Source organism: Tachysurus vachellii, chromosome 4, assembly GCF_030014155.1.
Source record: "Tachysurus vachellii isolate PV-2020 chromosome 4, HZAU_Pvac_v1, whole genome shotgun sequence".
NCBI classification, from domain to species: domain Eukaryota; kingdom Metazoa; phylum Chordata; class Actinopteri; order Siluriformes; family Bagridae; genus Tachysurus; species Tachysurus vachellii.
In genome coordinates, this window is record NC_083463.1 from 11,523,980 (window position 1) to 11,551,844 (window position 27,865).

The window sequence follows — 27,865 nt, forward strand, 5'->3', positions numbered from 1 at the left end:
TTCTACATTGAAAACCCATTTTATTTTGGGTTCTTTTTTAATTCGTAGGTATGAGTTCAGGAAACAGTTTACATAATACCTTTTCAAATCAACATGCACTTGTCAGCATCAAGAGAAGTCTATAAATGCTAGGGAAAAAGAAACACGGATAGAAACCGTTTTTAACATAGGCCGTACACTTTGATTATTCACAGTGACTGGTGTGTCTTTACGCATTCTTTAAAAAAAATACAAAAAGGAGGACTTTGTTCTGACACAGAACAAACATTAAAAACTTTAGGAGTAAGTAATAACCCTGTAAGAAATTTGACTATTATTGTAATTATTCACTTATTTTGCTGATCAACTGTAATTCAAAACATTGTAATATCTTTTGGATGAAATAGCTGTCTTGGTGCTGTAATAAGTACCACAAGCCAGTTTAACACTGGTTTTAAGTAACTACTAGTACAGTTCTGCATATCCACTGCCTGAAGAAAATTAAATACTTGTGGCAGTAAGCCGATATCCTCCTGATACCCAGTGGCAGAACTATACTTGAGCTCATTTAAGCTGAACAAATGGAAAAAAATTATTTTGGCAAATGTACAAGTACCAACAAGAGGACAGACAAACGTGATCTGTGCAAATATTTGTCCTGCACAAACACACACTGTAAAGAAAACCGTTTTCCATTTCAGAGCAGTGTTTTAGAACCAACACAGTAGAGACTTCCTCTCACTGAAGACTCAAAAAAAAAACATACAACTCAATCCAAGCAAGCAATGTCTGAAAAATCAGACAGTAACTGTAGTGAAATAAACTGGAAATGGTTCTGTGCTGAAATGAACAAAAGCTTCCCATGAACACATTAACATCAGCATTGTTAAGAAAAGTGTGCACTGTGGTAAAGGCCATAGGTGTTGGTCTTCAACAGTGGAAACACATGGAGATCTACTATTCCATGTAGGGAGAAAAGGGTGACTTCTCCAAAAAGCAGAAAAGAGTCTCAGTGACAGCATTTCCCCCCAAATAAATCACTGATATGAGAGACATGTTTTATTTACTCAGGTGCTGTTTTTCCTGTTGTGGGATAGTGCTGGTCAATGACCAGGGGCCCAGAACAAAACCTGAGGCTGGAGTTTAAACATAGGCCCCTAAAGCTGCGTGGAACTCTGTGAGGCACTGGACAAGCTGCTGGAACTTCGGCCTCTCTTCTGGATCCAGTGCCCAGCAACAAGCCATTACTGCAAACCTGAAATGGCACAGACAACAACACTTTGTTTTTCATTCAATCTCTTATCATTAAGATCAGGGGAAACTTGTTACTTAAGTCCACCTGCTAAACCTATTAGTCTTATTAATGCTTATAAATGAGCACTTCCTGTTCTCCACTAGGCTGTGATCAGACAAAGCCTGCCATGTTTAGGTTAGAAACAGGGCCAGCAGCAACTCAAATTTAGTGTTTCTGATTTCTTGGTAGCATGCAGGATACAGATAAGAGTGCTCCCACTGTTCTGTACCAATCTGTACCACTGATTCCCAAAGAAAAAGTCATAAATTATAAATTAGAGTGCATAATATAAACACAATGGCCACTTTCTCAGATACACCCAGCTTATATATCATATTGGTGCACTTACATTATATTTACATATATATATACTTACATGTATGTATGTATATATGTGTATGTGTGTGTGTGTGTGTGTATATATATATATATATATATATATATATATATATATATATATATATATATATATATATATATATATACACACACACACACACACACACACACACACATACACATATATACATACACACACGCACACACAGTTCCAGCTATTTATGGAAACACTGACCCAATGTTATTTGGCAGGGCTTCACACTGTCTTATAAATGTGTGGCATCAGGTGCAGCAGAGTTGATTGAGTACTTCTGCAGCTTTTCTTTAATTTTACTTCCCTACTTTCACCCTTGTGACAGTCGTGCCCAATTCTAACCCTTGTTCAGTGGACAATCTATCCTGTTGAGTACAGATGTTCCTATATAATTTGGGCATGCTCCTGATGAGCTAGAGGATGGTGTCCTTGTGAATCTCCTCCCAGACCTGGATCAGGGCATCAGTAAGGTCCTGATATAGTCTGTGGTGCTACTTAGTGGCTTTGAATGCTCCGACACATCCCAGAATTTCTCAAGTGGATTTAAGTCTGGGGAACGCGAGGGCCAGTAAATGGCATCATAATCCAGATACTACCTACACCATATGGCCACATGAGGCAATGTGATCCAACAGGAGAAACCCAGGTTACACTGCATCAGCATACGGTCTTACAATAGCTGTGAAGGTCTGTGTGACCCTCCAAGGATATTCCTCCCCAGACCATCATTGACCAAACACCAAACTGTCCATGCTGAATGATGTTGCAGGCAGCACAATATTCCCAATAGCATTTCCAGACTCCATCATAACTCTCATCTCTGAAGGGAACTGGGCACCAAAGGTGACAATTCTGGTGTTCTTTGGCAATCAAGCTGCGAGCACAGGTCCCACTAGAGGATGTCAAGCCTGCATACCACCCACATGTTATGCAACCTAGTGAACCAGTCTGTTTCTGAGCGTTTGAGCAAAACATGCACACCAGTACCCTGCTGGAGACCATTTCCTAGGGTTCCAGCAGTGCTCTACATGTGCAACTTGATTGAGTTGCGGTACTGCTGCATGCTACAAGTAGTGACAAGGACAAACCAAACATAAAACTAGGAGAGAGCAATTGTCTGTGGCCACCATCTTCAAAAACCATTCCCTTTTAGTGGATCATCTTGCTGTTGCCTCTCCAGTGCACCAGTTGTCACGTTCAATTGCACCATAGCAAGTGACACTGATTCACAATCACTTATACTTCCTAACTTCAGAGATATTGCTGTAATTTAATTGACCTGGTGTTATACTTTAATCAGTATATATAAGAAAGTTCTCTTCATTTTCCTGAGCAGTATGTGTGTTTATTTATTGAGAAGATTTAATAAATTATTTAATTATACTTACAGCTCATCAGGACAGTTGATGGGCTGTGCTATTCTGTAGCCATCCTTCAAGTAGGCAGCCATCTCAAATGGGTCAATGTCGACATAAGGAGTCTGTCCCAGTGTCATCAATTCCCACAGAGTCACCCCAAATGCCCACTGTGAAGAGAGGACACAAAGCTATAAATAAACCCACTGTGTATAGACAGATCACAAGAAAGAGGTGGAAATATGAACATTCCCTTGAGATGAGATTTTCAAATAAGATACTGTTAGGTAATCAGACAGACTTGTGTACATGAGACCATCCCCAGTGCTGATGGTCCTGGCTTGAACGTCTTAGGCATGTCTGTAAAATATCTCCACATTGTACACAAATTGCCCCCTATCTAACGGGAGTCAACTCCTGGTCACTGTGCACCATCAGAACATTTTAGAAACAAACCATTGTAGAAAAAACATTGCAAGAAAATCTGAATTTACTGTCTAACATCTATTTTTTGGGCCTACGCTAGCTCAGCCTTCTCCTTCTATCAAATGTTACTTCTTGCAAATTTTTCGGAACAGCCATGTTGTCATGAGGATTCAACACCAGAGCTGTAGTGTAAGAGGTCACCCATTCTGGATGGCCGCTGTACATCACGAGTGAGCTCGCATCTCACCTCACAGTTCCAAAATGCTGCTTAACCTCAACCCATATTAGAGGTGTGTGGACCTTTGTTTTTCTACACAGTGACAGAATCATACAGATAAACAAAAAAAATGCCTTGTGCCCAAGATTACCAACATAGGATCCAGATCTTAGGAAGAGGATTCCAGAGGATTTAAAAGATTAAAAAAAGACAGAAGAATTGTTTTTGTGAAATCACTTGTGAGTCCGAAACTATATTTTCAGCAAAAGCAGCATCAAGAAACAACGAAATATCTTGGCAAAATGTAGCCTTCCCAAGACAAAGACTAATAAACTCCACATGGACATTTTGGACTCTAGGACTTAATCTGTGTTTGAGAAAGTAGCACTTAAACCACTTCAGTGTGACAAAAATGGTATAAGCATTTGAGAACCCATGCCCTGCATTGTTTGGTATTTCCCCATCCTCCAACATACACAGTTTAAGCCAGTTCAGGCTTGTTAGTTAGCGAACAAAGAATTAAGTACGTTTCATTAGTTTTGAAAACATTCATATTATATGACATATATTATATTACACTCTTATTCATTTAAAAAATGCAATTGCTTCCCTACAGAGTTTTTATGTAGCTCTTTGTTTTCCAGGCAGTTTCTGCCCCAACAGTATAAATCCTCAAGCAATTATTACATTTAAATCCAGGTTAATGTCATGATATTCATGGGCTATTTACAAAATAACTGACTCTGTGTACATAATTGAACAAGCAGTGATAAAATCAAGCAAGTAAACTACAATCCAGGCCTCCTCTGCATGCCATTGTTAGTTACTGCTGTGATACCCTCAATAATGTTTGTCAGATTGGGCAAACTACAGCAAAGTATGGTACTATCTAATACCTGCTTTCTCAGAAAGTGCAAGATAAGTGCAGAAGCTGTAGCTAGTTGCGTTTTGGTTTGACTAGCCCAGTGGATAAAACCCCTATCCTGTATGGCACGATTCCTGAACAAAAATGCCATTTACTCAGAAATAGTTCACGTCGCAGAAATAAAATATAAATATCGGTTTCACACTTTCCACACTACGTAATTGCTATTACATGCGTCATTTTTATTCTGCTGGTAAACAGGTGAGACCTGAGACACACTACACTTAAATGATCACTGAACTTGAACTGTTTAACCTGTACTTTTGTCAAGAGCAAATCTGAGGCACTTCGCTTATAAAGAAAGAACACATTCTGTACTACACCTAAAATTGTTGGCATACCTTTATGAAGACAGAAGCCAAGGGGGTGGCAACCGTAACTGAAGGATTTGAAGTAAACACAGGGAAATAGATTAAACCTTTACCCGCCCCAATATCACCGGTCTCCATTGTATTCTTGAAGAATATGTTTTTTCTCATAGGCTCTACTTTAAACTAATGAGCCTTCCATTCATTTCTGACCAATGCCTTGCAACAGCCTCTATTGTTTTTCATGTCCCCTGGGCTGCAGAAGTGAGCTGGCAGCAAGCTGGCTGTGTGTGCATTCTTAATAAAAGAGACAGAACTTCTAGCTTACGGTCTACAGCCCATTTCCTTTGAAATGGCAATTAACCCGGAGATGAACAGGAACAGAATGTGGCACCACACCCACAGATGTACACTTAACTTTACTGCCACTCTTCTCTTGCAGTGGAGCAAGATCTGTCATGGGCGGTGATGTAGATTCTGTGAGAGTGGCTACTGCACAATTTCAGAGCATGTGTGTATATACAAAGTAAGAGAGTCTATAAACACAGCCTAAAAAAATCTCATTAGATATCTCACTACCTCGGGAGTAAAGATGGGTCATGTCTCAACCTGCCCATGAGCCTTTGTGTGCTGATTACACTGTTGTTTCCATCACAATGCGTAAGACCTGACAGTATGACGTTAACAGTTTGGCCACATGAACCTAAAACAATCTAAACAAGATGAACTGATTCCCCTACAGTGAGTTGGGACATTCATGTTCAAAATGTCATTTATACGGCATTACACGGCAACTCTTAACTATACTGCTGTACTGCTTAACTATACTGCTGGCTTTCACAGGCTTAATAAATTCTAGACATGTAAAGAATGAGAAGTCAAAAATGGCACCCCCTTGTTCACTGAAAGCTTTTCTGAAGCATATTTTCTTTCATCTGTACCAATCACATCTTGCAGCAGATTTCTGAAACTCTGTGGTAATAACAGGTTATTTAATACTTTGGAACGCTTTTCCATTTTGATATGGTTTGCACAAAGAGGTTTAAAAAAAAAAAAAAAAAAAAACACATTCAGAGAGGACCGTTCCAAATGATATAACGTGTCATTATGACACATGCACAATATATAGTTGTAGGTTAATGTAAATATAAATTCATGACCTGTGTGCATATCAAACATGAAAAGCAGGAAAGTAAAAAGAGCTGTTAGGATATGAAAGTTTTATCATAGACGTTTTAATCTTGCTTCTAACAATAAGTTTCTAACTTGATCCTCTTCCCCTCCTAAGAGTGTCATGAAAAACAATATACACACTGAGTGAGTACTGCAAATTGGTTTAGTAAACACTGATGTGCAGAAATGAAATGGAGCACATATAAAGGCTAAACTCAGAGAGTGAGATTCTCACCACATCACTGGCACTGGAGAAGTCGTTGTTGAGCAGGCTTTCCAGGGCCATCCAGCGTACGGGTCTATTCTCATTATCCCCTAGGCAGTGATAGTCCATGGGGAAGAGGTCTCGAGCAAGTGCATTATCAGTGATCTTCACCTGCATGCTGTCATCAATGCTGGGGGAAGCACAACAGAAAACCACTGAGTCAGTGAGCATATGCAAACAATTACAAAAGCCACTGGCCATTAAAGTCCACATGCTTGGCTGAAGGCTTCAGTACAAAAAGTGTTCAAACAGGCCGCGTGTGTTAGACTACTAATCAAGCCTCTGGACTTGCAGCTGGACACAATTATTAAAGGTGGCCCAGACACCACAAGTCAGGTGAGAAACAAGTATGTAGAAAATGAAGTGCGTGTGTGTGTGTGTGTGTGTGTGTGTGTGCCTATCTTAAATGGCCAACATACACACAGTTCCTGGCAGCCAAGTCTTTGTGGATGACCTCTCTTCGTGCCAGATAGCTCATACCACATGCGATTTGGATAGCCATATGAACAAGGTCCTGCTGGGAGATAGCCTGCTCAGAGAGAGTGAGAGAAAGAGGATAAAGAGCGGTAGAAAGAATATTGAGAAACAATACAGATTTATTTATATCTGTAACATTCCACTGGTTACTGTGGATGAAGGGTCAGTGTGTGCAAGGAAATAACTCACAATTTAATTCACAAACTGACTGTGATTGCATGAAAGGAAATGACTCACTATGCCAACAGTAGCTTAGAACTAAATAGTTTGTAAAAACAGTATGCCACATACACCGTCATCACAGCTGGATTGATTGCCAGCTTAGAATTTAAATTGTTCACTATTTCAAAGAAAACAAATAAAAGAATAACATTTTTAAAAAATGATATACACCAGAATATGATGGAGACTTGCTTTGGTTATGCATTGATTTGCTGGGCAAACAGCCAGTAAGAACACCACCAACAGCTTATGCCAAGTAAAAGTGCAGATGCAAGTCTTAAACGCTATAAAGCGTTGGTACTGATTATGTTTGCCTCTTCACTATTCTGTCTGGTTTGACGCAAGCTTCCTATAAGTTACACAAGGCTACACAACGGCTTACAAATCTATAGAGACTAGCCACACTTGCATAACAGTACTGACACATGTTTAGATAAGCTACTCACACACCCATACACAATACTCACAGCTTATACGTCATGGTTCACATAATGGGAAAAGGAACAGATTTGTTTATATTCTGCCATGATGATAATGGCATCATTCTGAAACCAAGGAGAAGTTAAAAAAAAAATGTTCAAATTCTACTTCAACTGAACATGTTTCTTGAGTTTTTGCCAAACTAGATGCCCAACTCATCAATGAGTTTGGAGATGTGACATGTGCAAGTACTTGTATAGTCTCTTCAGTGATGCTACACTGTGTATTTATGGGATTTGATGATTTACATTTTAAGCCTGTTCAGACAAATTCCTTCGGTAAGACAGGGAGAAGATGGAATGATTTTTTTTTTTTAAACTGCTAGCAAGCAGAGTCTTGCTTTGGAAAAATTGTTAGCTTGAAGTTATGCTTATATGCTTGAGAAATTCCAGTAGTGAGTGCACTGATCAAATCACCAACCTCCTGTCCTGTACCTGAAGGTGGTGGTATGCCATCTGGATCAGAGCCACATGGGGTTAACCAGCACAAAGTACTCATTGTGCTCTCTCCTTCTCCAGTAAAGCACCACTTCCTTTAAGCCGCACACACTGCTACTTTAGATCAAGCAGACCTCAGTACAACACTTTCATTGTTACAAAGAATCCAATTAAATTGACTAGTTCTCAGGTGTTGTGCTGGAGGGTCAAGAGCAGTTTGAAGCTATTATTTTTTTAATAGTAACATAACAGCAGCCACATCCAGTCTATCATTTTGGAAGCAATACATAAATTGGTGTTTTTCTGTTTGAATCTTGAGTGTTTGACAGGTCTCACCAGCTTAAACAGAAGCAGCTTTGTTTGCTCTATAAATCTCAAGCAAGTGCTCAGCATGCATTACAGGTACTGTATGAAGATGAGGGCTGAAGTTGCAGACTCACCTGAGGATTGTTGGCTTCGGCAAGCTTGCACTGGCGAAGGAAGAGCTTGAGATTGCCCCAGTTCATATAGGGTAGCAGGACCATGGGCTTCTCTCCATCCTCTGTGCACACGTGACTAATAGGCAACAGGTTCCTGAGAAGGTGGATGCAGAAACATGTTGCAGTGTTAAAAATACAATGACACTAAGGGTGTTACGATTTGAAATGGCCAGGGTATTATAGCCTGATCTAAGAAAGACAAATTAGTGACTGCTTAACCACTGTCGAGCAGTACTGGAAAAGAAAAAGAAAAAAAAAAAAAAAAAGGTAAAACTTTGTACAAGACTGATTTTGCACTCCCTTGTACATACATATAACAAAATACATTGATAACTGTCCAAAAAAAAATATTGTTGTGTATTAAACAAAAAAAACCCAATAAATTAATACACAACAGGCTGATGGTATTAAATGCAGATATACAATAACTAATTATGAAACTATCAACCCTGATTACAAACCTCTCCTGTGACATAAAAGCTTAAGAACTAATGAATTCTGTGAAAGGTCTTAAGTAGGCAGTTAATGAAAGGGGAAGAGCAAGAAATTTCTAATTGCAGCAGAGTCAGCAGGTCTAGCTAACTGTGAACAGTTAAGGAAGGAAATGCTTCTTGGAAACCACTCTGATGTTTCAAAGCATGGTTCCATCCTGTAGTATTCTCCGATTGTGATGTATAAAAAGACCTGACAGTACCTAGCAGGATCTGATCTTTGACCTCAGACAGGGCCTGGCCTGAACACCATCCTCCCAAAACTCAAGACAGGATGTGGAACATCTGCCCAGCAACCAAATGCCAGAGCAAATAACCACAAACACAAGGAAAGACCCTGGTCCCTTAAGTGCTATCCACACCTTTTATAGAAGCCTAGTCATGGTTCTAGTCATCGAGCCCAAAGAAAATCATTAAATACAATATTTTTTATTATGAAAGAAACAGAGTATTTTAAATAAATAGATAACCTGAATTGTTAAAATGCATGACCAACTACATTTTCTCTTCCCTCTTATAAAAATGATGCTGAATCAGGAAATACAGGAACTTGCTCTTAAAATGGAAAAGAGAGAGAGAGAGAGAGAAAAAAAATCTTTCTGCTGGGGAAATGTAGAGGTCACTGCTGTTGTTGAAGTGCCCTTACTTCACTGTCACGATATTCTGTCATCATCCAGCATAGCCACACAAGTGTTTCCAACATTCATATACACTACGCTTGTGTTTTTTTAATTCATAAGACCTACAGGACATGAAGAGGATACCCAAAATTTCCAGTAGACAGCCATGGCGCCTTCCTGCCATCACTTCCTTGATCACTTGGCATGCAGGACTGATAAGACTTATCCTGAATTTACTAATCACAGCTCAGTTTAGCACAGGAGACCCGAGCGCTTCATTTCTGATAAGTTGGTAACGTTCAGTTCCAGTCTCTGTGAAGGAGTGGCTGTTCTACACATTACAGCTACAATAACTGATCCACTCATTGTTGAACCTTTCACACAAGCTGTGGAAAGTCTCGGACATTTAAAACCACAAAGGCGAGCTTTGATCGTTAATCAAGCAACTCATATGGAGTAATGTAATATAAAGTTATTTATATAATCGTAAATATTACTCACCTGTGGTTACAACCTTATAAACAGATTTTTTTTTTGATTAAAAAAAAGCTGACAAAATAGCTTTGGGCCACGACTGGGCAAATCATGATAGCCAAATGCTAATAAAGGTTGCTTCATCAGTAAAAACATTTAATTATTGGCACCCTTGCTAAAAAGGATAACAGGATTCTTTCCAGAATATATGCACTTATTTCAATATCTTGTTTGGCAATTTTTGTCTTATGTCTTGCTGTTATTCTATACAGGGCCAGGACAAATTATTAATTGTGAGTACCAAAAGCTCTGAAAAGATTCAATACTGTGTTGTTGCCTGTGTCTGGGTTGATTTTTTTTTAAACACATAAATTTCAACTAATTCTCATGAAGGATATTACAATAAATACACTAGTGAAAGAGGAAGTAAAGAAAGACTACATTACTTCCCTAAATCTCCGCTGAAGCAAAATATAAATAGAATCACACTTCAGTCAACAACTTCTCCTGGTACAAAGAACTGACATTCGATTGCAAAATATTTTATGTAGGTTATTTTTCCTACCTTTATAATCAGGGTGTGCTATTAATTCCTGAATATGACCATTATATGAGCAGGTTAAGCAATAAAAACCGCTCAAACCTGATCAGGTTTCCAGCTGAGGAAGAGCTATGGAGTGGTGAAGTACAGCCAATAAATGAAGTGCAGTGGCTCACCTGTGATGAAGCCCTCGCAGCTTACAGCTCTCCGTCAGCATCATAGTCACCTGTACCTCCGAGGCATGATCTGCAAAAACAAACGCAAGAACCAACAGGGGAATTACACTGTATAAGCCATTAGTCATTATTTTGAATTACAAGGTGAGAAGACAGATGGATTTTGACAAGTTAATTCTCCATTAATTCTGAAGATTTTTGGTTGAGATTTAGAGGGAAGTGCAGAAAAACATTTATTATAGCTTGGAAACAAGTATATCTAGCATGAATTCTGGCACTACTGAAATACACATACTTCCAAGCTCTACCCTGTAATTGCCCTGAATGCTTCCATAGAGTCTAACAGAGACTGTGGCCAGAATGCATTGTCGAGTTGAGTGAAACATGGTTTTATCTTGACGTGCAGATTTTGGCTGCTTTGCATTTGCAGGTAACCTACATTGTGTTCTTCCCCCATGGGTACGGCCAGGGGAAGTTGAAGGGTTTACTACATACTCTGACTGGCATGGAGCATTGTTTGGCAGCAGGCACCAGCCCTGCCCATGGGAATAAGAGGCAGGAGGGCAACAGGAATGCCATGTTAATATCAGTGAAGCCCAACATTTTCTTGTGCAACAATTCATTTGTCATGATTTGTTCATCTTCTAATCACGTAGAAGTTCATCTTCTAATCATGTGCAATTCATTTGGTTGAAATGCTTTAGACAGATTAAAGGCAATCTGCCAGAATCACAGAAAAAAGATCTTACTCAGAGTGAGAGATGTTTCATAAAAGTCTCCTTTCTAGTACTTGGAGGGAAAGTTAATTTTAAACACATGGTAACAGTTGTTTATATGGATGTGTTGATAACCATGTTTTGGGTGATTTAACAATATGCTCCTTTATGAACACCAGCCTAGCTCTCTGTGTGCTCGATTAAGAGACCAAACAATATATGTTTTTCTTCTTCTATTTATTCTTCTTCTTATTATTATTATTGTTGTTAATACATCAAAGCACTGTTGAATTATTGATTTCAATTGGTGAAAATGTTTTGACCAATGCCTTTTGTAGAACAGCAACTCTGATGATGGTTCTGACTGTAACCCAGACAACAGGTTTTGATTAATGCTCTCATTCTAATACACTACTGCTTCTAAACTAATATATAATTATAATATAGTTAATTCTAATATAATAAATATATTAATGACCATAGTCTTCTTCCATAATTGATTAAGAGTAAATAATAATAATAATTAAAAAATCCATCCATTTAATAGGCGTAGATTATGTGGAGCTGCTTTAAAAGTTCTGATGTATTAGCTGTTACTATAAAAACAACACATGGACATTAACATCAACCTTGTTCATGTTAGTTTCTCATTCAAAGATACTATCGGAATATATCAAATAATGTTTATATATGCTATTTCTGTGCACAACACTATAGCGGTTCCTTCATCTACTGTATCACTGTGTTGTAGTATTTCTATAATATAGAGATGCTCAGCTCTTCTCAGCACAATTCACACTTTCCCCATTGAAAGTATCCCAGAAATTAGTCCATATATTTGTTCCTGACTATGTGCAGCGCACACGTAGCCATGCCACTATGCTAAAACAACACAATGGCATTCTGGGAGTTTAAAGAAGAACATTATTAAATGTTTAATTTCCTTTATCTCACAGAAATGCATTAAATTTTAATGTGTTACTGCAATGGCCAGATCTCCACTGTACAGACATGGTCACTGACTAATTGCTAGGACAATTTAAGTTTATATTGACATTAACCTTGGAAAATATCAATATAAACGGAACTTGACACTGCATTCTGGCCACAGTCTCTGTTAGACTCTATGGAAGCATTGAGGGCAATTACAGGGTAGAGCTTGGAAGCAGGTGTATTTCAGTAGTACAAGAATTCAGGCTACATGTGCTTGTTTAAAAGAAGAACCGGAAAAAAAAATATTTCTTCGCATGAATCAACTTTGGAGGTTGGGTCACAGCACAGGATCAGTCATGATACAGGTTTAGGGCCTTGCTCAGGGGCCCAGCAGTGGCAGCTTGGCAGTGCTGGTGTTTCAACCCCGACCTGCCCCAGTGCTGTTAGAAGAACATAAAATAACAAGCAGTACCTTTAACTGTTTTCACAAACACTTGTTTCTCTTTACTTGGGTCCTTCTCGTCAAGCAAGACACCATGGAATATCCGTCCAAAGGTTCCTGTGAAATGCAAACAGTCATCAAATTTAAACAAAGAATGAGCAGAGCCAAGTACCCGTGAAACAGACATCACCACCTCCTCTTCCTCTCTCACACACACACACACGCTCCATGCTTCACTGCCCTGCAGAAATACACCCATACAGGTTTTATAAAGGTCGTTCTTTCTTCTTCAGGGAGAGAATCTAAATGACAGCGGGCCCAAACATGGCCATTCAGAGTTGACCTTAGTGCGCCAAGTGAAGCAGATCACCGCTGGAAGACGTACTTAACACCATTGTTGGAACATTCTACTTTTATTTTTTGTTTTTTTTCCTGCTGCTGCTCCAAACCTCAGCTGCTGCAAGCTAAGATAACATTTGAGAGTTGCAATGTGTTGTAAATCGTTTAGCTCTTAGTCGAAGGAACGCTTGACCTTGTACATTTACAAAAATATTTTTATTTGTCGAAACATAAAAGTCTAAAATAAACAATTCTCTTCTCATAGTGGAATTTTAAAATAGGTTTCTAGACAGAATTTAGGATGCTAAATGTAGGCATATAGAGAAGTTACATGACCATAGAGTAAGGTGGGTGATCTGCAATATCACATCATCACAGGTGATGTAGAAAGGTGAAATGTTTGGGCAAATAACTCCTTAATGCAGATGAAGGAGGAACAGCAGAAAAAGGTAAAGTTATTAATGTTGTCGCTATAATAGTCAACTGTATCGGGGGGAAAAGGCAGTGGAGGGCCTATAAGTGTATGTTTGACTTGAACATTAGAGCAATTTACAGTTCCAACAAAAAGAGCTACTTTGAATTGTCAAAAATGTATTACTTCCTTCATCCCCCAGAAATCCATCTTACTTTTTCCATTTTATGTCCATGACCATGTCTGCATTGTACAGACATTTTCACAGACTAATAGGTGAGACACTTTTATGCTATCTGATTGCTGGAGATGAAGATTGATGGAGTGTGAACTGAACTAGAGGTGTAATAGCTCAAAGCATGAGAGTGGTTTTGATCAAGGGATTAAGGGGGGGCTCCTCCTGATGTGCAGCTCAAGACAGAGATCAGGAAAAAGGCTTGCCTAAAGCTCAAATATTACTTGGCTCAGTAGTCCACTGACGTATATAAATGATGCAATGCAATTTGGTCAGGACTGAACGTGCCAGATGTTTTTACAAACGCAATGTAGATTTATCTTCTGAGCTGGGAATGGTTTCTCTGAGAAAAAACGCTATCAGACTGAGACAGGACAAAAATACTTTTAAAATGCAATTGTTTATGCATGAAAATTCAGGTGTACATCATATACAAGAAGCTAAGAATGGGGAAAGAGGACACACCTTCATGCAAAACGTCTCGGAGTGTGACTCTCTCTCTAGAGATGGCGATGTCCTTAACCTTTGCCTTGGCTTCAAGTAGGGTCACGCTTCTCAGGTCATTTTTCTCTATCCGCAATGAAGGGTAGGCTAACACAAACACACATAGCACCACTAATGATTAGCACATCTTTGATAAAATCAGTAATGCTTCAAAAGCACGTTATGCAACGACATTAATGACTTGATTTTGGCACACGCTTCATTTTGTGCATGACTGTATGCCGTGTTTATGCAGGTTCTGAGAACACATTGTTTCTCATATGCGAAGCTTTCACCAAGTGCTAATGTTAAATGTCACATGCACACAACACAAAGCAACGCAACACATCTAGTTAGTGCAATGTATTCGAGTGCTTCTTATCCTGCTTTTGTGTAGTTTTAGCTGAATATATATACATACAATTAATTTGCCAACAAAAACAAGTTATATACATAAACATACAACATTTAGGTTGGGAAACATCTCCGTGGGCTGCAGTATGATTGTAGATTGACAGATTCTACTTATGAACTTTTCTCTAACTTTTATCCTTAAAAAAACAATTAAATGTTGATGTGTGTGTGTGTGTGTATGTGTGTGTGTATTTTCCTAATATAGTCTTAAATTCAGACTGAATAAGGAAGATTATACTCTTAACACAGTAAATGTTTTATTCAGAGCTGAAGCTTGAGAGCGCCTCCAAGTGGTCATAGTATAAAAATGAGCTTCAGTCTAATCTCTAACGGCTGTATTGCTTAAAAAAAGTTATAAAATCTGTAGTGTTTTCCATCTTATAACAAAAAGAAAAGAATCATACATATATTCGTACATTTTATCTACCTCAAACATACATGCATGCAAAAAATGGATATTAATACAAATATTTATATACAGTATCTCACAAAAGTGAGTATACCCCTCACATTTCAGCAACCATTTTATTATATGTCCTCAAGGGACAAAACCATAGAAATGAAAATTGGATATACCTATATAGTAGTGTGCAACTTGTATAGCAGTATAGATTTACTGTACTCTAAAAATAACTCAACATACAGCCATTATTGTCTAAATAATGGAAACAAAAGTGAGTACACCCTAAGTGAACATGTCAAAACTGTGTCCAAAGTGTCACTATTTTGTATTGACCTCAGCACCACTGGGGTCAACCACTGCCTTAATCCTCCAGGGCATGGAATTCACCAGAGCTGCACAGGTTGTTGCTGGATCCGCTTCCACTCCTCCATAATGACATCACAGACCTGCTGGATGTTAGACACATCGCGCTTCTCCACCTTCTGCTTGAATATGCCCCACAGCAGCTCAGTAGGGTTCAGGTCTGGAGACACCATCACCTTTCTCAGCTGTTGGAATCCATGTTTCCCTCAATGAAGCACAGCTCCCCAGTACCAGCAGCACTCATGCAGCCTCAGACCATGATGCTACCACCACCATGCTTGACTGTAGGCAAGGGGTGCTCTCTATCACCAGTGTGTCGCCACACATGCTGGACATCATCTGAGCCAAACAGGTTGATCGTAGTTTCATCAGACCACAGGAAACAGTTCCAGTATTCTCTTGGACAAGTTGTCTTCAGCAAACTGTTTGTGGGATTTCTTGTGAGTCTTCATTCACGAACAAAGGCCATGCAAACCGACTGGTTGCAGAATGCGCGCATGATCTGGGCACTGACAAGCTAACCTTCTGCTTGTCCTTCTGCAACCTCTAACGCAATGCTGGCAGCACTCAAACGTCTGTTTTTTTTGCACAAGTACTCAAGGATTCTTCGATCAACCCTTGCGAGTGCTGTTCCAAGTGGCACCAATCTACGAACCTCTGTATGACCCTGGACACTGTACTGTTACTCAGTTTCAGGGTGTTACCAATCTTCTTATAGCCTAGGCCATCTTTGTGGAGATTAACAATTCTCAAATCCTCAGAGAGTTCTTTGCCATGAGGCAGCATGTTCAACACGCAGTGGTCAGTATGAGAGAACTGTTCTCTAAGCACCAAATTTTAACTGCTCTAATACAAGATACACAAATTTGAATGGTCCTGTCAAGCAGACAAAAACATCAGCATGATAAATAGAATATGTGGCTTTGCAAACGGTTAAACGACGTACAGCTGATATCAATTAGGGCGTACTCACTATTGTTGCCAGCTATTTTGGCAACAATGGCTGTATGTCGAGTTATTTTCAGAGGATAGTAAATCTATACTGCTTTACAAGCTCCATATTGACTACCCTATAATAGATCCAAATTTTTTTTCTATAATATTGTCCCTGGAGAAGATATAATAAAATGGTTGCTGAAATGTGAGGGATGTGCTCACTTTTGTGAGATACTGTATTTCTCCATTTGTATTGGAGATAGTCACTCAAAGGCCTTTTTTATTTGGGCAAAATAAACTAAAAGATTGTTTAGTAATTCTCACATAGCCCCATTACATAAATTGCCGATCAAAATGATCATATACGATTAAGACACTGACTAAAGACACAAATCAAGTAAAGGCAAGCATAAAACTTATCTAAACCTTACAGTGATGCGGGCTCCGGCTGCAGGCGCAAATTCAGGCAGCACATTCATCAAAGCTCAAGTGCTAGGTGTGGTTAGAAAGGTTTATAAAAGGCTTCATTCCCTTTAAGCTGTGGAGACAGTGATGATGGCTATAATTCTGGCTCTCTGGCGACTTATAAGTGCAAAGCAGGACTTACTTTTGCTTTCGTGGGAGGGAGCACCAGGGTGGGGAAAAGAGGCCCCTGAGAGCTGCAGCATGGGTGCAGAGCCAGTGTGAACGTCTGATGGAGGGATGGAGGAAGAGAAAGAGGGTTTTGGGGAGGAAGAGATGAGAACAGGGAATGGGGAGAGAGATGGGAAAAGGATGGGTAACTATGATAATTAAACGGTGTCTATGCTAATAACATGTGAAAGTAAATGTCAGTGGCATGGAGGAAACAAAAACAAAAATGGAAGGCAGACATACGCAACACAGTGAAGAGTTGAGAAAGTGAATATATGGCCACCAGGGGGCGACAGCATGATAAAAATGCAGACTATGGTTAGGGAAAGAAAAACAAATACTTCAGTCCCTCAATGATGTGTGGACTGCAGTCCCTCAGGCATTAAAATATTGATCATTACTAGCAGTTTCTTTTCATTACTATACTTAGAACAGCTTAGATAAGACATTAGTATCAAGTTTCTTCATTGCTCCACCACCTACAAAAGTAAGTCTAATCTTAGCCCAATCAAGCCCATTTGAGGGAATGTGCGCCTAACCACTAAGAAAACATAAGAGAAACCAAAAATAACACTTCCTGTCGTTCTGTCGGATATGTGGGTTAAAACGGCTGTTTCCTCGGTCACTCGATAGGTTTGCTTTGCAGAAAAGACCAGGTGGAATTTGAGTAAAAATACCAAATCTGTTGTGATGAGTGGGGTATGTTGTAGACCTCTTCATACATAGTACTGCTTTGCCTTGTTCTTGCTAGTCACACACATAGCACAGAGATTATTCTAGATATTATACCTTGAGGACTGGCTGGTTGCCAGATGTGTTTATTTCCGGGACCTTCTGATTCCTGTTTAGCTCGTCTCAAATTTATAAATCACCTTGTTAAATGGAGGAGTGTGAACGCGAAAAATTCTGAAGACCATCATACCACTTTACTTAATCAGCTTAGTGGGAAGTGTAAGTGTAGAGAAGATGGGGGAGAATAAGAGGATTGTGGGTGCATAATTGATGTTGGCACCAGGTGATGGTAAAAGCATGTTGCCATCAGAAATGTGTTTGCACTGCAGTAAACTTGCTTCCCCGCACACAGACAAAGGTCTCTCTTTATACAAAATCCCCAAATTATGGGTGTGTTTTTGAGAATTAGTTCATCTAGGATTTTTGCTGAGACCTGGCAACCCTGCTTCTAGCAGTCCAGTAAATTTCTATAGTTGAATGCATAATACAATATTTCTTGTACTTGAAATTGGAGGACCAGAGGGACACTAATAAAAGCCAGCATCACCAGACACCAACTGTGTTTGGGGTAAACAACAAACTGTGCGTATTATTCATGAAGTAGAAATGCACAGGCATATAGATAAAAATGCTTGCTTTTGACCATGGGAGAACGGTGATTGCGTTCATAGATGGTCAATGTGTGTGCTGCTGTAGGTCTTACTGGTGATGGAGGTGGCGTTGTTTGGTGTGTCTGCTCTCAGATACTGTGTGGTCTGTGTCGAGGGTTGAGAAAGACCCTGGGAGCTCCCACTGTCACTCTCACTAGAAGAAAATACAGAATGTTCACAAAATGGTACTGTATGTTCAAGAGTATGTCTGTGTACTCATCTAACACTACAGTAATACAGTGATGCTTTAACTGTTTGCACCAGTCGGTTTACTCTACTTTTAAGGTTGACCACTTGAATCCAGTTAAAACAGGCAATAACATAATCAACATTGTTAATAATTTGTAGCTTATAGGAACAAGAGAGAAACCAAAAGAGGACAAAGACCGTTTCTAATCTGCATGAGGTCATCGAAACAATCCACACTTGTTACAGTTCCTAATGCATTAGACAGCAGTAACAAATGTAGAACGCTGTGCACCACACTGTATTTTGTCCAAGCTGTTCTTTTCTTTATTCATTGACATTGCTAAGGAAGAATGAAGATGAAAATGAGGAGAAAAAGAATTGGACTGCTCGAAGGTTGTCTAGATGTCTAGAAATGTGAGTATAATCAGATACAAAAGTGACTAATTCAATTTTGTCTATTTTTGCCAAACTTTTCCAGGCCTGAACAAATATACAATTTTGCCATTGCCAGCAATAACTGCACCTTCAGCTGGGTAAGAGAATTTGTTTCCCAGCTGTAGAATTTCTCCATCTCTCTTGCCACAATATCTCCTTCATTCAATATCCTTGCTTCTCGAAGATCGTGTCATCACCTCACCTTCTAACCCTATAGACTTCATAACACTAAGGTGTTGTATAATGATGGCAATTAACAGAATTATGCTTCAGCTTCAGAGGTTATTTCAACAGAAAGTCCTTGAAGAGCAAACAAATGTCCTCAGACAGCACGGATTCAACCGGCCTTTGGACCCCGCTGATCCCAATCATGCACTAATGTCATTTACTCAATATAAGAACTATCAAAGAGCTGCTGTGTGCTCTAACGTATGTTCTCATGCCTTGAGCTGTCGCCATTATGGACAAAACAAGTACGTCATAGGTTTATGTACCGACTTCAGACCAAAATTAGCTTTGACCTGAATTAGCAAATAAGATAATACCAATTTCAAAACAAGCTTCCATTACGCAGGAAAATTACACTAGAAGTCAGAAGTGACTCCTGGAAAAGATTTAGTTTTCTCCAAGATACAAAGGTTAAAAACACCAGGATGCAATATATCAGGATGACATATGAATGTGAATATAAAACAAAGTAGTGCATAAAATTATTCAAACCCAAAAAAACCCTTTCGAATCTATACTTTCTCTTAGTCCCATTGCTCCTTGTGCTCCCTTTGTAAAATTCAGCCCAAACGCCAGCACTCAGGGAGACGACGACCCACCTGTCATCCACCTCGATTCTTTTCATGCTGTGCAGGTGTAACACAGCAAGGATGATTGCAACTAGGAAGATGACAGCACAACACACTCCAACGCTGATGTAGAACACTCTGGTGGACGTTGTAGGGGCGCTGTCTACTGAGGGAAATACACAGAGCACAGGTCAAAGACAGATATCCAACAAAAGTAAGCATCTATGACAAATAATACCCTAAAGGTTCACATTACTGAAATTAATTTGCAAACTATTTAAGCGCATTAGTGGAAAGTACTTACAGTCTGGTCCTGTTTTGTTAGAGAATGGAAGGAGGATTCTGGGGGAATCTGGCTGTTCCATTCCTGATAAAATATAATAGAAAATGTATTCATAGATTAAATCTCTCTTACCAAAAGACAAGTGATTACAAGACCATAGGAAAATATAGTCAGGGATTAGGTACTTGTCCACAACCACAAATAAGAACCGAAAAATAAACATGTAAGAAAAAGTTGGGGTACGGTGGCTTAGTGGTTAGCACGTTCGCCTCACACCTCCAGGGTCGGGGTTCGATTCCCGCCTCCACCTTGTGTGTGTGGAGTTTGCATGTTCTCCCCGTGCCTCGGGGGTTTCCTCCGGGTACTCCGGTTTCCTCCCCCGGTCCAAAGACATGCATGGTAGGTTGATTGGCATCTCTGGAAAATTGTCCCTAGTGTGTGAATGAGAGTGTGTGTGTGTGTGCCCTGTGATGGGTTGGCACTCCGTCCAGGGTGTATCCTGCCTTGATGCCCAATGACGCCTGAGATGAGGCACAGGCTCCCCGTGACCCGAGGTAGTTCAGATAAGCGGTAGAAAATGAATGAATGAATGAATGAATGTAAGAAAAGTTACAATCTCCATTCTGTCTGAAAACAGATGGTGAAAACAATATACACATTTGGTTAAATAAGCCATATGTAAATTTATCGCTTGCTTCCTCAAGGGATGCATATAACTGCAAGTTTGTGTTATTATCATCACTGTGACACTTTCAGCCTTGTAGAGAGAAAACCATTATTCTTATTACAGCCCACATTAAAAAAGATTGGCAAAAGGATAGGTTCAGACAATAGACAGAAAATGGACACTTGTGTGGAATACAGACTCTGAGACAAGCACTACTATATTATATATAGGTCTTACTTCTGTAGCACATTTTCCTGCGCTTGAAGTTGAGTACTGTGAAATTGTTGGCATGGATCGTCAGATTCAGCTGCACGGTCAGAATGGCCTCACCGTCCACTTTCCCAGAACAAAAGAGGTCCACTCTGAAAACTATGAAAAATATTCAAACAGACTAATAATTAACAACTAATAATAACAATAAACACTGGTGGCTGTGCATGAATAAAGTCCAACTTTGTACTTATCTGACAATTAGAGCACTAGTTATCAAACTTTAGCCAGGGACACAACAGCACTACAACAGTGATGTTAAAATAGACAACAGTAAAAGGCAGGACTCTATCTTGGGTTTGGAAGGGGCATGAACCTCCTCTACTTCGCTAACAATGGCTGCAGAAGAACGGCTCTAGAAGAGTGTGCGAGTGTGTGTGTGTGTGTGTGTGTGTGTGAGAAAGTGATACCAGAGCGCGTGAGTGGGACCTCCCCACTGGCTGAAATGTTGCTATGAGGCTGGTCCATAGCTGCGGGGTTCTCCACCTGGAAACCCAACCTGTAGTCCACCTGCACAGAGCAAAAAAATCAAAGTACCACATAAGCATGAGGAGTGGATTTGTATTTAAAGCCAACCTGTAAGTGTTTTTGTACTTCACTTCCTAGTCCACCTCGATTTAGAATTATCACCAGATGGCAGTATGGAGACAAGGGAACAACTAGTTTTTTATTTTTTGTTAGTTTCTTGAACAAATTAAGTTAGAACAACCACAGCTCCATATTCACAAAGATTCTCCTCTTTACAGCAATGTTCTTATCTTAAGCCTTTGAAAGTAACGTTCATCAAAGAATTCCAAAGCTACGAGAAGGGGTGGGGTTTCTGTGTTGCTATGAAGGATGGAACGTTTCAGGAATGAAGACGTGCAGTGAACGATGTGGTTTCCACTCCGCCAATGCAGCCGATACATGCAGATCAATGACAGGCTTTAAATTTCACATTTAATTCGCTTTCATTTCTGGGCGAAATTAGATTTAAAAAATGTTAATATTCTTTATTATTATAATAAGATATTGGCTCATAAGTTTAAGCCTATCAGCTAACCACAGTCTATATTCTGTAACATTTTTAAAGCTCTTCCTAATTAAATATTGTGCACTAATTGATTGCCAGAAGAAGACAAGCATTAGCAGTCCTACGATCTGTTTTAGCACTGTACTGCTTGTGTTCAGCTTGATCAGCCAGCTAGAACTACTTTTATTCTATGGATACTGTGTGATAAAACCCCTGATCTACAGCTAGAATTGCATTGGAAAGGTGGTATTTCAATTTTACTGATTATTATAAAACTAATAAATGTTCTTTTTTGGACTGATAATTCATGGTTCCATTTAATCTCACTCTACTACTACTATTAGTTTCATACTAGAAACTTACAAATCAGTAATGTTTATAATAAATAATAAGAAACAAATAAAAAAGTAGACTACAAAAAAAATACTTAAAAGTATTTCATTTTGTACTAATCCCATTAAACACACAATGATTAATGAAATAAATCCCTTAAAGTGATCACAAATTCCCAGTACCTCTCAAAAGGTCATGAGAAATATGTTTTGCAATATACATTCAAAACCAGCTGTAACATTTGCATGCCTAATAATCGTTATTCAAAACTCCAGCTGAGTTACAGTACATGTGTACTATCGAGTCCCGTCGGAATTTCACAGCTTCTTGGCACATTTTCGACATTTCTTCCCCCTGCGCTGTATGTTCATGCACCTATAACAAATCTAACTTAAAGCCAAGTGTTACAAGCTGCAGATATTAAAACCACCATAACAAACAAATACAAATAATTAAAATGCTGATAACTACACATACAGTGATTACTGTATACTATAGTTTAAGATCATGAAATGGTTAATATGTGACAGAAACTTAATGACACCTCCATGTTAATAGGGCTGAGAACAACACTTAAATACCTCAATTCTAATAAAAAACAAATTTAAATGCAATTTTTAAAATGCAAGTTATTTATTTTTGGTTTATTAGAATGGGTTTGTGACAAAATGTGTGACAAAAGTAACAGCAGCGTCTACAACAACAATGCAAAAGAAATTTAGGATATATTTATTAAAAGGTTTATTGGTGCTCCCCTTCCCACCCCTCAAGAACTGTATATATCCAGAGTGAGGAGGGGTTCAGAAAATCACCCTGGATCCTTCACATCCAAGTCATCCGCTTTTTGAACTTTTACCATCTGGCCGGTGCTACAGAGCCCCAAATACCAGCACAACCAGATACAAGAACAGATTTTTCCCCAGGCAATCAGCCTCATGAACAGTTAAATGTTCTCCCCATTACGCAATAACAATGTGCAATAACCTTACATTTATTTGTTACCACCTCAATCCTAGTACATCCCTGCATCTCATTCTATTCCATTCGATCGTCTATAGCTGTAACTGTACATACAATTTATGTTCCTTGTATTCTTGGCAATAAAGCTCTTTCTGATTCTGATAAAAATTGTTTGCACTATATGCTATAGATGGCGCTGGTGCTGCTTTTGCACAACTGAACCGGTCTTTCTCAATGGGGTAAACTGGGACGTGTCTCTCGAGACATGCCACTGCAATGCATAAACCATGTTTACGGAGTAATGTCAAATCGGCATGGCTACACAAAGCATCAGATACAAACTTCTTAGCTTTAAACCAGTTATACTGTATATACACTAAATAGATTTAGTTTAATCAACATGTATTTGTTTGATAAACGTAAAACACTGACTATACAAAAATGCTAAATGTTTATCTTGGTTTTAGGTTAAGTAAATCACCTTTCATTCATATTGGTTTCAAATGTTAAAAAGCATTTATGGATGTTTTAAATAAAAAAAATAAGTGTGTGTGTATGCACCAAATGTGTTCAACTTTTTTATGCCTAAAGAAAAAACAACAACTACTGACTAAACTCTATTCTTAAATAGTTGCAGGAGATGTCTGGAAGCTGAAGTTCTGAAGAAGAGCTGTTGGTGTACCTTGTTGTTGGAGTGCCAGGTGAAGTGCAGGCTGTTGGTCTCGCTCGGTACTGGCAGCACGAAGGTGAGAGCATAATGATTCACCACATCGTCCCTCACGTAATACAGCTCGGCATCCAAACCTGGAAGCAGACAAAAAAGCTAATGACTGATACACATACAATTAAAACAAAAAGCGGATCTTCATGATCTTTGTTCTCTTCAGCATTTAAAATACAATTTCATGATTTTGGGGTCCATATGGATTCTGTATTTCACTACAAAAAAAAATCCCTTATGCACTCATTTAAAGACTAATGGATTTTGCAGGGCTTCGAAGTCTCTGGGAAGAGAAAACCACAGCAGCACAAAAACATTTTTCAAAGCAGCAAACCATGACAACGCGTGGACACCATATGCCAACACACCATCCTCCCTTAGCATCAAGGAGGACAAATAAAACATGTGAATTGACTAAATCATACTATGAAGGTCAGAAAAGTGACAAAATGCATGCAGAATTTCCAACCTGAATATGTGGGGTTGAATGGAAAAAAATAAATGTATCATAAATCTATGACTGAGCCAAGACCTACATGCAACTGCCAAAATAATGAACTTCCACTTTCCTCAACCTCTGTGCATTTCAGGCCTGTGAGTAGCATGTCATCCTTTAAGCCAGTTGGAATTCATACATTATGCTAGTTATTGCTGATATATACCGTGAAAAAATATCCCAGCTTGAGGATGTTTATGTTTGAGGTCCTCAGCCTTCACTATCACCAAACAGCCTTTCTCCCCTCCACTTTCTAATAATTCAGCCTTAAGACGTGGTAATCTAAACAAGCTCTTGGTCACAGCTGCATTCCTCGAGCCAATCCAACCTGAGAAGCTCTCTCCCAGGCTGTGCCGCACACCTGTGCCCTAAAGAAGGATGCATTTATCCCCATTAGCAGGGAGAGAGCGGGTGCTGATGGATAGGTGGCTGGGGTTTCAAGCTGGGGGCCGATTCCCACACAGCCGCGGCACAGGAACACGTGAATTTGAGTGACGGATGAAATCTCTAGCTGTGCCCTGGGGCAATCCTATCTCAGCCGTGGGACTATGGCTGGGTTGAGTGGAGCCGGTCTATCAGTCTGTTAGAGACTGTCTTTAAACAAGGGGGATGGGGACTGCACTTCCTTCCCCCCACTCGTACAGGACAGCAATAAAGGGTACGAAGAAAATCAGTTTTAGCATTTTACTATAGCCGCCTGGTAAAACTCTTGACAGTCACATTTTGACTAAGTTTTTTGATGGGAAATATTTTTCGCATGTACATCAGCATGAAGTACAGTTTATTTATCCCACTGGAACCCATAATCTATAAAACAGATATAAAATCCTATTTTTATCCAAAGATTTCCTTCCAGTTCCACTGAAAGACACCACACCATCTCTGTATTTATAACCTATTCTTAAAGACTGAAAATGTTTAAAAGATTGTAGGTTTACAGTGGGATATGGGACAACAGAGTGATTATAATTGGTAACCACATCAGTCTCGGTCTCATCACCTGAAGAAAGACTCACTGGTGGCATTTAAAACACTTATGGACGGTTCTAGTTATGGACCTGGTAAAGGCAAGGTTAGGAATAAACCTAAATAAATTCATTTCCATGTCATTTTGATCAAATCTATCCGTGTTTTCTTACAGTAGAGATATCAAAGTATATTCTTGAAATTTTTGGCTGTTTTCCAGAATTTTGTGGGTTTCTGAAGCCCACAGTGGACTTAAATGTGGTGTGGTATGTACAATGAACAATATCTATTGGGATTTTACTAATATCTAAAGAGTAATTTATCTTTACTACTTGATTGCAGATACCATGACCCATAATCATCATCAGTTGTCCATCTCCCCTGCCAGACATCTTATGTAGCCATTTTAATTTTTGCTTTTTTTCATGCTCTTTCTTCATTCAGATGTTTCAGTCACTGAAATGCAACTCTGGGTGGGTGAATGACTTGGCCAGTAAAGAACATTCCACTTTGAGCTCAGAAAACCTCCACTGTGACTTGATTACTATGTTCTGGACTTTGAGGTATTCAGTGGGAGCCATGTTTTAAACCTTGGGCTCTTCAACAAAAGCTGTTTCCATAATTCCAGAAACAGAGCCTGCTGGATTGATGGACACCCACATCACCAAGCTGACCACTTGTGAAGGGACATTTCACAACTCCAGACCCAGTCAGCTGACTGTGCCAGGACACAGCAGCTGTGTGCTTCACTGATGACTCGTCACTGTGGAAATAAAAAAAAAGAAAATCTTTTCCCCTTGGAGTGTGAGGAAGACCAGGCTAACCCAGAGAATTTCACTTGGTGTAATTGCCCTGTTTAGGGTCTGTGAATTTTCTGTTTTCTGAATTTTCTTTACCACTTAAATGCAGATTGCTGGGAAAGTGAGAGGAACGACTAGAGTAGGAGAGGACTGGGTGAGTGGAGAGGGTTCTGTAGTCTAAGCATTTCTCTTCTTTACCTTAAATGCCCGCTTTGTAGGTTCTAATCAGCTTCATGCTGAAACAAGGGTTGGTGGGAATAGCAAACCACCACCAGCTCATGGGGGACATACTGAATGCGAGTGTCTGAAGGGGTCGAGGGTGCTTGACCCAGTGCTTTAATGGATCACTCTAATGCAGTGGTGACAACCCAAGAAGTGGTATGAAAAGGAGATGGGAGGAACCGGAGAGAACTGACAGAATGAAAAAGAAGCAGAATGAACTCATCGATAACAAAAACAGCCAAACAAAACCCTCCCTTGTACACACAGTGATGGCAAGCAGAGTTAACTAGTTTACTATAAAACCTCTACAGTCTTTTCACTCCACTGTATTTTGTGGGAAGCATTTCATCTCTCTCTCTGCTTTCTGAAACGAGTAACAACAAGTTGCTTTGAACAGCTCCGTGGTCAACCACACAAGCTTAAAAAAAAAGCTCACTAGTGGTTTCCGTTTTCTCTGACACCAGTCCTTAACTAAGCGCTACCATGAGGGGGATGCAGTGTCTTTTTAAATGGCTTCAAAACCCCTTTTTATGCTTGAGCTGCATCCACTGTTCTGAAAAAGCCAACAGTCCAAGGAGAAAACAAGTCTAGTGATTAAAAATCCTGTGGTTGATCTTGCTTTGGGAAAAAAAGCTTCAAAGTTCTCCAGCAGTATATCTTGTTACTATATCTTATCTTCAGATTGGTGGGTGTGAGTCTTGCTGGGTGGGACAGAGAAGCTATAGAAAATCAATGATGTAGGAGGGAGAAGATGAAAAGCAAGACGTAGAGACTTAGGCTCAATCATTACCAACATGCAAATACAATGTCTTTGTATTAAGGATGTCATTAAATAAAAGCACATTATTCAGACTGAACAGTGAATGCTTACAAAATAGGTCCTAAAGGGATCTGGTTGAAACTAGAAGAAAGAAGGCGGCCACAACAAATTCTGGTTAAAATCTGAATACAGATGCAGACAACTGGAGGATTAAATTCATACAGATACTCCCCTATTCCATACAGAAACTTTGTTTGGGTGTAACAATGCAAGGCCCCAGAGACAAACAGAGTCCTTAGAGAGCCGATGGCATTACCTCACTTCTGACCTGGGTGTTGCTGAAACTGAGTCATAAAGTGAAATGACCCACCTTCTATATCTATTATGTATGTAAACACAAACACAGTGTGTCATGGTCGATAGAAATCGCCAAATTCCATAGACAAAAACTAATATACAAACTAGAATTTTTTCCTCTCATATCACAGCACTTCACCTCACACCTCACTTTCATGCACTGAATGATTCCATAAATGCTATAACGTTAACTC

At 39.4% G+C, this 27,865-nt stretch overlaps 1 protein-coding gene across 3 annotated transcripts in view; it reads right to left on the reverse strand.

Annotated features, from left to right (window-relative positions):
* The window catches only part of ryk (receptor like tyrosine kinase), a 47,112-nt gene continuing 19,247 nt past the window's right edge, over window positions 1–27,865 (reverse strand). Inside the window, exons 2-16 of one of the 3 annotated variants that reach the window (XM_060867755.1) lie at window positions 24,032–24,153; window positions 21,455–21,554; window positions 21,012–21,143; window positions 20,129–20,191; window positions 19,855–19,987; window positions 18,457–18,557; window positions 16,996–17,079; window positions 14,255–14,380; window positions 12,834–12,920; window positions 10,713–10,782; window positions 8,372–8,504; window positions 6,735–6,844; window positions 6,286–6,445; window positions 3,035–3,171; window positions 1–1,234 (exon numbers count right to left, since the gene is read on the reverse strand). In XM_060867755.1, coding sequence (XP_060723738.1) covers window positions 1,123–1,234; window positions 3,035–3,171; window positions 6,286–6,445; window positions 6,735–6,844; window positions 8,372–8,504; window positions 10,713–10,782; window positions 12,834–12,920; window positions 14,255–14,380; window positions 16,996–17,079; window positions 18,457–18,557; window positions 19,855–19,987; window positions 20,129–20,191; window positions 21,012–21,143; window positions 21,455–21,554; window positions 24,032–24,153 — 1,670 coding nt within the window. In that variant the 3' untranslated portion in view covers window positions 1–1,122. Of the gene's footprint in view, window positions 1,235–3,034; window positions 3,172–6,285; window positions 6,446–6,734; window positions 6,845–8,371; window positions 8,505–10,712; window positions 10,783–12,833; window positions 12,921–14,254; window positions 14,381–16,995; window positions 17,080–18,456; window positions 18,558–19,854; window positions 19,991–20,128; window positions 20,192–21,011; window positions 21,144–21,454; window positions 21,555–24,031; window positions 24,154–27,865 lie in introns of all 3 variants that reach the window. The other 2 variants (XM_060867754.1, XM_060867756.1) reach the window with 2 other exon arrangements.